The 10865-nt window shown below is 34.8% G+C and overlaps 1 protein-coding gene across 1 annotated transcript in view; it reads right to left on the bottom strand.

Moving 5' to 3' along the window:
* Nucleotides 1–4567: 4567 nt before the first annotated feature.
* The window catches only part of LOC129235281 (phenoloxidase-activating factor 2-like), a gene marked incomplete in the record, with an annotated part of 43069 nt that continues 36771 nt past the window's right edge, over nucleotides 4568–10865 (bottom strand). The window contains 2 exon segments of the mRNA XM_054869001.1: nucleotides 4568–5091; nucleotides 9484–9752. Coding sequence (XP_054724976.1) covers nucleotides 4742–5091; nucleotides 9484–9752 — 619 coding nt within the window.

Raw genomic sequence — 10865 nt, 5'->3', positions numbered from 1 at the left:
TTATAGCATCCAGAGATTGCAGCTTTGTGCTCACCTGTCTGGAGTAGCCAAAACTATGCTCAGGCAAAAAACCTCATACAAAGCTGAGTATATTATCACATTGGTCGGTAAAAATGCGTTTGCATAAGAGCAAGAAATGTGCAAACATGATAAGGCTCCTCATCGAAAAAGTGAAGAAAAAAGCATAGGAATAAAGATTATAACCTACCTATTGCTAGTGAGCATGTTGTTAAAGAAAGAGGATGCAGGACCCTCAACTCAATTTTATACGTTTCCTTCGCCGACGTTATAGAGATGTCCTCACGACACGAAAATGAAGTCAGAGGGCTTTATTCTGAAATCTTTTTAAAATTGAGGTCCTAAAAATGTGACTTTAGGTTTAAGTTCGGGAAACATACCCTCTTCTCTTTCGAGAAGTCGTTTCTAGGTTGTATATGAAGAAGGGTTCGCGGAATTTCTGAAACGAAATTTAAAGCTATTTGGCCTGATATTGGGGCAGAGGTGCTCGAGGGCCCCCATCAATAAAGGGCAGTAACTGCAAAATCCCAGTACTGCTATTTCAAGTTCATCTCCTTTTTACCATAGGCGTGTCTTCTCTTAAAAGCATTTTTAATAATAATGTGCCAACAATTTAATCCCGTGAAATGCTTTCTTCAAAAATGGTCAAAATGAACTCAGCACACCACAAAGCGTACATAACCTTCGAAATTTATATCGTTCGAGGTATCTAGTTCTTTGTACAATTTGTTTTGAGCAAATGCACTCAGTTTTTCATCCGGGAAGTGCTTCATTCTACTTCCTCAAAATACACTTCTTGGAAGAAAATCGGACTTCCTTTTCCGCGTTACTGCCAAGCTTTATTTGTGTATATTTGTTTCAGATTTCTTAATCGAAAATTATTTCTTGTAATCGACAAAACTTTAGCAACAAGATAGCAGCTTTCTTTTTTATTTTATTTATTATTATATTTTTTTGTGCTAAATTTATCTGTGATCAAAGAGTTGAACAACTTTGAGAACACAAACTTTTTATGTAAACTGTTGACTCGTTCTTTGATGTTACTTTTCTAAGAGAACTAGCTGGTTTCACGGTCTACCTCGAAAATATAAGTTGTGTCAAGTGACTTGTGTTCAACAATCAAGCTTAAAAAAAATAAACAATAAAATTTCACTCCAACGTGTAGAAAAGAACTTAAATTTTTGGAAGCTGGAAATTCTCAATTTTCCGAATGGTACTTCCAAATTTTCCGAATGAAACTCCAAATTTCGCCAAATGATAATTTTGCCAAACGGAACCTCAAATTTCGCCGAATGACGATAATTTTGCCGAATAGACATCCAAATTTCGCTGAATAATAATAATTTTGGAGAATAGACCTCCAAATTTCGTCGAAAGAGAATACTTTTGCCCAATAAACATCCAAACTTCGCTGAATGATGATAATTTTGCCGAATAGACATCCAAATTTAGCTGAATGATGATAATTTTGGAAAATAGACCACCAAATTTTGTTGAATGATGATAATTTTACCGAATAGACCTCCAGATTTTGACGAGTCGTCAGAAAATTTGTCGAAAAAAGAAATATTTAGAAGATCACAGGTGACCTCCCATCGAGGAGCCCCTGAATGTCAGGTCAGGAATATTGTCCAAGGGGGTAAAAATGTCGTCAACATATGTGATCCTAAGTAGAAAATAGAGTGATTTGGAAGAGTTTTTGTTGGAAATGATCTGTATAAATCTCGCTAAGGAATGAGCTTAAGAGTTGATCCATAGCCCCCATAGCTATAGAGATATTTCGAAGCTAAGCTTATTTTCAGACCTTACACTCTTGGGGGATTTGACTTTCTTGAAGCTTTTCATGAGAACAAAAACGTAAATAATGTCACGAGTCTATTGACGTAGGGGAGACCGGGGCAAGATGACTATGTTAACAATTTTTGTCGTTTATTAATTTATTTTTTAAGGATAGTAAAATTAATTTTGCATGAGCAGTTAGAGTTGTCCTTTGTAGTATTAAATATATTACCATTCAATTTTTCAAATAAAAATAACGAAGACTATTTTTATTTTTTCACCTTAACAAATAGTCATCTTGTCCCAGTACTGGGGCGTGGGGACTTTGTCCTTGGAGCAAGTGACGACCGTTGAAAAAGGTTAATTTATTTTATGTTTTGAATATGTTACTTAGTTTTACAAGTGATTACCGTGTTTTTACATCTTACAAAGTATCAAATTAAGCGTAATGCATTGTAGCATAATGTTGAAGTGTTAAGTTGTGCAGCTAACAAACAAAAATTCCATTTGCATAATTGGAACATTCTTCATGCCACCAGTCCTTTCTTTTATAGCACTGGGTGGATCCGTTCTTCTGTTGGAGAGTCACAATATTTCTTTTCACAAGCACGGCGCCTTATAACACCATTATTTGAAGTTATTTCAATTGGATTGCTTGGCATGAATTGTATGGACTTGGGCCTACAAAAACATAGTTTGAGTTTTTTTTTTTTTGATCCATTTTTAGCTTTACGAGCTTATTTTCCTTTTTTTTTTTAATAATCATTATTTCCCTTCCGCCTTGCTCCCTTTTCTAACATTTCTTTGCGGGGTGCGCTTGTAAGAATATTTGAGCTTAGTTTTCTGCATTTTTTTCTCTTACATTGTGTTGCTTTAGGCAATACATTGAAATTAGAAACACTAACAAGCTTCTTTGGTGCATCGGAATCAATATTTGCCATAACATCTGCTTCGTCTGGAGGGCTTGTATGTTGGTTTTCTACTCCCAAGGTCTGAGGATTAGCACTATTATTCTCATTTTCATCACCAACATCATAGTCCACTAAAAACAAGAGAATTATGATTGTCATCCCTCATTCTTTAAACCCTTTATCGGCTGTAGCTGCTTTAAGTAAGCGGTGCTCAAAAGCTCGCCAATATTTTTGTCTGCAATAGTTTGTAATCTATGAATGACAATTAATTTGTCACATGCTTGGCTATGATTTTGGTTTTTAATGGGCAGAAAAAATCATTAGCTAAAGACGATACGATGTGTGGGGTGGCAACCCAACCATGATAATGTTTTTTCACTGCTATATAGATAGATAGCCTGCAACCTATGTAATATTTATGACTGTCAATAATCAACAGAGCAGAGATTCTTTGCTTTGTTTAATTCAGTCAACTAGTTATTTGATTACTAGTTTATAAATAACCTCTGGTCACCCGCTCTCGAACTACACCTCTTTGATTCAATGCGTCCTTTAGCCCCAGAGGAGATAGAAACGAAAGGTCGCGTCGACAAACACACACACACACACACACACACAAAAAAAAGAGTTTACAGGATGTAATAAAATGGACAACATAGTCAGTTTAATAAATTCCGAAACACGGGCAAGATGACGAGGTCGTCGTCTTGAACCGGACTGTCTGAACGGATTCTTCCCCATTACCATGAAAAAAGGCGAGTAATTGATATTTATTCATTCTAATATGTAGTATTTAAACTAAGTTATCATAAATACTAAAGAGACGCGATATATCTTATCTGTATCTGTAGCAGAGCTTATTTACGCATGCATAAAAGTTATACCGTGACAACGGTTAACAATCAGAGCTTCAGGACTAACACAAATAGGGCGATTTCAGCGTCTCTATACTATTGCTGAACGAATAGCGGATAGAAAAGCCAGTAGTATGCAGTTGATGCTGTTACCTAGTGGAAAACAGAAAAAATCAAGGCATTCGTCATCTTGCCCCGGTCTCCCCTACCTCAGATTTCTCCGATTCTACTAAAGTGTTTCGAATTTACAATTTTTACCATCTATGCAATCAATCTTGAATCAGCAAAGGCTGAAACGTAATTGGGAGCTGCCGTTTAATTATGTAAGCTTAAACTCTTGCAGTAATTTCTCCATAGGCGGCTGATACGGGGGGGGGGGGGGGCAACTGTCCCTCACATCCAGAAGTAAAGGGGCCTTTCCCCCTCACTTTTCGAAGTTAAAAATAATCATCGATTGAAAAATGATTTTTTTTTATAGGGTTGGGTTGATTTATTTCATGAAAGTAAAAATTCCAAATATAAATAAGCTTTTTTCATCTTATATCATAAGAATGGAACTTTAAAATGGAATAGGAAAGTCTGCGGTGGCCATTCGTTCCGATTTTTCATGCGATATTCTTAATTTTTAGGAGTTATTAAATCAGTCATTAAGAGCCAGTAATATAGCCCAATTTTACAAAAAAAAAAAAAAAAAACAGCTTCAGGGTCCACGCTCTCTAACCCCTACACTTTTGCTCCCCCCCCCCCCCGCCTTGCACTTTTTTGGTGCTCTAGCCCACCTATGAATCTTTCCTTTATTTGCTAGGCATTGACGAAGGAAGAATTACCCTTGAAACCGGTCAGTTGATTAAATCTCTTATTTGCACGTTGTTTTTACTATTTTAAATGTTTTAGCATTATGTTCACATGTATTAGAACCTAGTTCTTTAACTATAAACTTCAGGTTTTATCCTATAATTTTTATACTCCTTTTTAATGAACTTATAAATCAATAACAAAATGCCATTTACTAAAACTTGATGGTATTTATTAAAATGGAAATAAATATTTTTTTTCTTCGTAAATTCGTCCATACCTGTCGCAAATGTAAGTCGTTTCAATAAAATGAGATCGTTTTTGTTTTGGAATCTAAAAAAATTCTCCTCAGAATTTTCATGTTAAAATACTGTTTCCATCTATTCATTCACTGCTCCAGTATTGAGGCATCGGTTTTCCGGTGTTCGACGATATCCAGTTAATGTATTTTCGTACATTGACGTACACTCCGGGGACGTCCTTATGGCCACAGTCGATGCCCCAGGAAACGAGACCAGCCAACGTGTAGGTATAATCGGATCTGTAACACACCAAAGGTCCTCCGCCATCACCTTTGCATGAATCTTCACCCTCATTGCCTCCTGCGCAAAGAAAACCTCCATGCAGTTTGAAATATCGCCCGAGTCTAGTTTTCCTCAATTTGTTTTGGCAATCGTTGTGTCCAAGGACAGGAAGTGTTACTTCTTTCATGATCATTGGAAAAGAACCACTTTCTGCAAGAATGAAAAAATACATTTTAACGATAGTAATATGAAGCAGACAACGTACAGCTGGTAAAACTATCATCAATGCTGCACCTTGGAATTACAACAATTAATATAAAATTTTGACCAAATTCCATTATGAAATTGGTTCACAAAGTAGCAAATTTTTTGACGCAGCAGCAATCAGTGTGATGCAGTGTCCTAATAGTATCGAGTTGTAGTAATCTCATTTATTAATGTCTTATAGGTTTTTGGAGTTAACTCGATACAAAAGCAACTGAACTATATGCAAAAGACCGACAGCCCGGTTGTAACATCCAGAAACTGCAGTTTCGTCCTTGTTATGGACACATCAGTCTGGAATAGCCAATAACCGAGTTGGAGGCAGATGTTCACTCAATTGAAGCTGAGATCACCAACAAACTGGTAGAAAATAAAATTTTAGCACATAAGTGAGAGTCCACAAGCAATATGGCCAAACTCGATCGCAAACTTGAAATTGATTGTAAAAGCTTGAGGTAACGTAAGGTTGTAAAAACTTAAGGTATTGTAAAATAGGGTGGGCCGAAAAAACTTTTTTTGGAAATCTGTTTTTTGGATAGTGCGGAAAAGTTGCTATATGGACCCGTTATTACCCATAAAAAATTTCGCTAAATTTGTTTAATATTTAGCCGGCGCTATTTGACCTTGAAAAACTGAAAAAAAGGGCAAAAATGCACCTTTTTCAAAAAAAAAAAAAAAAAAAGAAAATGGGGGAGGGGGTAAAAATAAAAGTTTGAAGCTAATTTCAGCAAACATTAGAAGTATCTGTCAGTGAATTAATTGAAATCCTCAAAGACTTTTATACATTTCGTAGAATATTTAGCTACGCTCCTTTAAGACTGACACATGGGAAAAATGAAAAAAAAAAAAAAAAAAATTAAAAGTAGTTTCAAAATAAGTAAATAGTGAAATGTTACGCAATACGGTACTTAGAAAAAACAGTGAAAATTCCATCAATTTTATGCGACATTCGTACGCCAATTTTAAAAAATACACACACTCAAATAAAAAATAGTTACATAAGATGCTAATTTTTTAATCTTCGGTTCCAATTGTTTCTCCTGGATAATAAACGGCGCTCAACTGCTTGTATTATTCCTAAGATTATGTTATAACTATTTTATATATGTTTGACAAATAGAGCCCTTGAGTATTAAAAAAATGTGAATCCTCTGAAGTCTTTTAAACGGGAGCCGGACATTTCGAATGACATTGCATTATTATCTTTGTTTTGGTATACAACACGACTGTTATGTAGAAACGCGCGAAAAAGAAAGTAACGCGAGCAAGCACAAGTAGTCTTCTATTTGGACCTGGAAGAGATTTGTCTCCTCCCGATGCATTATTTCTTCCAACATATGAGGACATTATCAGATGTTATCAAATCACTAAGATGCAAATAAAGGGAGAAGGAAGTAAGCAACCATCTTCAGCAAGTGTGGCCTCTGTAGTTGCAAAAAAAGTTATTGATATTTGGGGGCGTGCTTCCCTTCCCCTTGTTTCGACAAGAAGAGTGATTGCCATGATTTTATCTTATAATTCTAAATATAATAGCGCAACAAAAAATGCTAAAAATATAAAGACGCAACTTTTACAATCAATGCTAGGCAAATTTAAAGCAGAGGCTATGACTTTGTTTGACGTTTGTGCCTGCAAATGCGCAGATTTATATTCGTGTAATTGCAGAAAAAAAGCAAAAGTCCCTGATAGAGAAAAACAATTTCTAATTGATCAAAGGACAGTAAGAAAAATGGCTATTGGAAAAGTGGATAAGGTAACAAATAATGCATATTTCGCTCATCCTGAACAGCTACTGTTGACAATGTTGTTTGACTCAAGAACATACATTCGGGAATTAGCTGTTAGGTGCATTCTGAACTCTAGAAATAAGACAAAGAGCTTGGATGGTTACGATTTTTTAACCGTCCTAAACTCAATTTTGAAGCCATTGATTATGTTCATTTAGTTCATTGGCAAACTGTGTTGCAACAGAGTCACCTGCTACAATGCATCTAAAAGACCAACAATTGAAAGAAATGTGCAAAGAACAGCCTACAGCTGTTTCGAGAAATTTCCTTGTCACACGGAAGCTGTGAAACGTTGTGTGAAACTAATAACCGAAGCTGCAATATAAGTTCGTGGTGAAACTGCACAAGATGGATACATTCGTGCCAAACTTCAAGCTAGGAAAGAACTTCCATCATTTGATAACAAGGGACAATATTATTCCAAAAAATAATATTCATTATGCATGAGGTATTATAAATCAAATTTGAAGATTTCTTTTTCAAAATTTTATTATCTTTATATGTAATTCTAGAAAATGTATGATATTATTGCGTGATAATAATTACTATGATTAATAGTGCTATTTAATTAGTTAGTCTATGATTTAATTTTGAAAAATAATTTTCGCAGTAATTTAAAAAATTCAATATTTTTTAATTTTTCTTCAATTTTTTGATGTTCGAAAGGAGCGGTTAAATGCTCATTAAAAACAATGAAACATTTTATGGGCTCGAACTGGCTCATTATATAACATTTTCGGTGCATTCCAGCAAAATATTTGGAATTTAGTTTTTTTTTTAAATTCGACAAAAAATCATTTTTATCATTTTTTTCGGTTTTTTAGTGTCAAATAGCGCCGGCTAGATATTTTTTAATATCCAAGAAATTTTTTGTGAGTGCTAACTAGCTCATCACGCAACTTTTGTGCGCTATCCAAAAATTAATTTCGAAAAAAAAAATTTTTCGGCTTATTTCGGCCCACCCTATTGTAAAACCTTCTATTCACTTTAATAAATCTTTAATAAATATTTTCAAAACTAAAAAATCGCCCGTCAAGATGTAACGGGTGAAAATTTCTTCTACATTTGAACGAAGCCATTGCCTGTATAATATTTTGATAGTTGAAATTTTAACCCTAACTCCAGTGGATGAACCCTAAACTCCAGTAGATAGCGTTCATTGCTGACCACTTTTTCGTTTCTTCATTTACCTGAAAGGACAGTCTTATCAGTAAAACAGTTAAGTGATCGGATCCAGTTCAACATCGTCAAAATAAAGCATTTCCGTGCATGTCAAACATTACCAAAATATATTATCAAATGATCATGCGGCGGAGCGAGTTTCATTTTTGATGACGTCAGGGGAGCATTACTTGATCATTCGCTATTATGTATATATGTGAATGATAATTACATACTATTGACTTATAAACATCTGAAGAGTTTTTTTAGTTATAGATTTCTCATAAACTAGATTGTTTTTATTTGGGTAAAACTTTGTGTTTGACTAAGCGGGTTTTTTTTTTTTTTTTTTTTTTTTTTTTTTTTTGCGCGCACCTGTGTATGACAAAAAAAAAAAAAAAAAAGGAAGATTGCGCGAGAAACTGTCTGTGAAACTGCAAGAACATTTCAAAATTACTACAGGTTAAAGCTATTTTTCCCTCTCCCTAAAGCTTAGATTAATTTGAATGTCTTTTTATTCTACAACCTTCATAACAGCAAGATGCAGGCATTAAAGGCTGGTTTACACCGTTGAAAAGATTTATAATTTTCAACCTCAAATTAGTTAGCCTAATTTTACATTCAAAGACTTGGTACTGCAGGAGGGAATGTAAAAAATAAAAAAATCATCACCGCGTCAGTAAAACTAACCCATGTAACAATTGCGGAAACCCGTTTAAATAAGTGCACAGACAATTTTCGAGCTCCTGTGTATACCTCCACAGCGATTGATAATTAAAAGAGCACAGCCCATCCATACTCACGAAAAATTAATTCAGGACTAAACTTTTCCAATTTTTTCCAAAAAAATTAACTAAAAAAACCTACCAGAAATATCTTTCGGGGCATTGTTGGCAGATGAACTGCCAAATTGTTAAATTGTACACAGTGGTCCAAAACTGAGCGTACCCCCCCCCCCTTCCCCCACTTTTTTTCAATGTTCAGTCAGTTATATAGTTGAATGTTTGTTATACACAGTCACCTTGAAGTCTTAAGAATGATAAACGTCGGTAGAGAACCATCCATGTCGTAACACACGGGAGTTCTGCGCTCAAGGAAATTATGTGTAACGAAAATCCAACCACCAGATGGTGGTTGGGCTCTATTCGATGTAAAACTGCACTAGGAGGTAAAGTTTGCCAAGAGCACTCCAAGCCAAACTGGTACTAGAGGCATTTTTTTACATGCCGCATAATCATAGGACATGGACGCTGTCTATTTCTGCCTCTTGAAAATACACCGACTGGAGCCAGGTTCAAACCTGTGCCTTTCGGCGTGGAAGTAAAGCCTCTTCTACCCACTAGATCACTCTGTCGGTGTATACACATGAACATTTTACAAATTTACTTACTGTATGCATCAGTCCCCCATCCTGTGACAACACATTGTTGCCCAGTGAAGTTGTCGTTATCTTTTGGCAAGCAAGCTGTATCAATGTGAGGTTTGAAGACTACTTTCGTCTTTAGCTTGAGGATAGCAATGTCATTGAACAAGTTGTTGGATCTGTATTCTGGATGTATAATTATTTGAGCCACTTCAAAATCTTCGTGAGGAAGAAATTCCTCCGTGTTTTGAGTGTCCCACTCTCCTAATCTCACCACCACATTTGCTTTCTTGTCCCTAAGATAGAAAAACTGTTTTAGCATTATCTACAGCAAAAACTATATTCAAAAATCATAAAATAATAATAAAAGTAAGTTTCATCCAAATGTTTTTCGATGTTGTAATTGAATTGCAGTGAAACCCCGAACTATTTCGGAGTCGATGGCGGATACTTAAAACCACATTTTCTTAATTTAGCTTTTTTATCCAATTTAACGTAAAATATTCACAAAAATTACTCGTATTAAGAAAATGTCTTTTTTTTTAAGGAATGCAAGATTTTAATACAATGTGCTTCAGAAAAAATTAAGTTAAAATTTGTTCATAAAGTTGTGTAGAAGCAACTTAATAATGGCGATTATTTTTATATACCATTTCTTTCGAAATATTGCAGTAATATAGAATCCTTTGATAACTTCAGCAGTAAAACTTTTAAAAGAAAAATTACTAGTGAAAAGTTAGAAAAATTAAGTAATCTATACTAATATTATAAAGATTGAGAGCAGATTTTTGTGTATTTATATGTTCGAGGTAATCTCCGGAACCACTGCAGCTATTTGAAAAATTCTTTCACTACATGAAAGGTGCATTCTTACTGAGGGACATAGGCTATAAATTATGCATATGTGTACTTATACTAATTTTTAAACCAATAGTTTGTCCTCGCTACCAGTTTATGTTTCGTACTGATCTATTGCTGTATACGTAAACAAAAGCGCTGATTATCTCACACTTGCATTGATGAAATAGTTGAAGGTTACTATGAACTGAATACTAAGGAATAAAAAACAAGTAAAAAAAATTAACGATGATGGCATACGAACCGCCATAATGTATTTGAGGCTGCAGAGGATAAAGTATATAGAATTCTAGCCTTGGACATCGCGAAACACTTAGACTCGCAGAATGTTAATGCATCAAACTTTATTCAAATCTATCTATATTAATATTATAAAGTGAGAGGGCGACGTTTATATGTTCGAGAAAATCTCCGGAACTATTGCAACTATTTGAAAAATTCTTTCATTGTGTGAAAGGTGCATTCTTACTGAGTGACATAGGCTATAAATTATGCCTATATGCATTTATATTAATTTTTTAAACCAATAGTTTGTCTTCGCCACCAGTTTA

The sequence above is a fragment of the Uloborus diversus genome, chromosome 2 (genome assembly GCF_026930045.1).
Source record: "Uloborus diversus isolate 005 chromosome 2, Udiv.v.3.1, whole genome shotgun sequence".
Classification (NCBI taxonomy): Eukaryota; Metazoa; Arthropoda; class Arachnida; order Araneae; family Uloboridae; genus Uloborus; species Uloborus diversus.
Note: the sequence above shows the minus strand (reverse complement) of the source record. Positions and strands in the feature narration are given on the sequence as shown.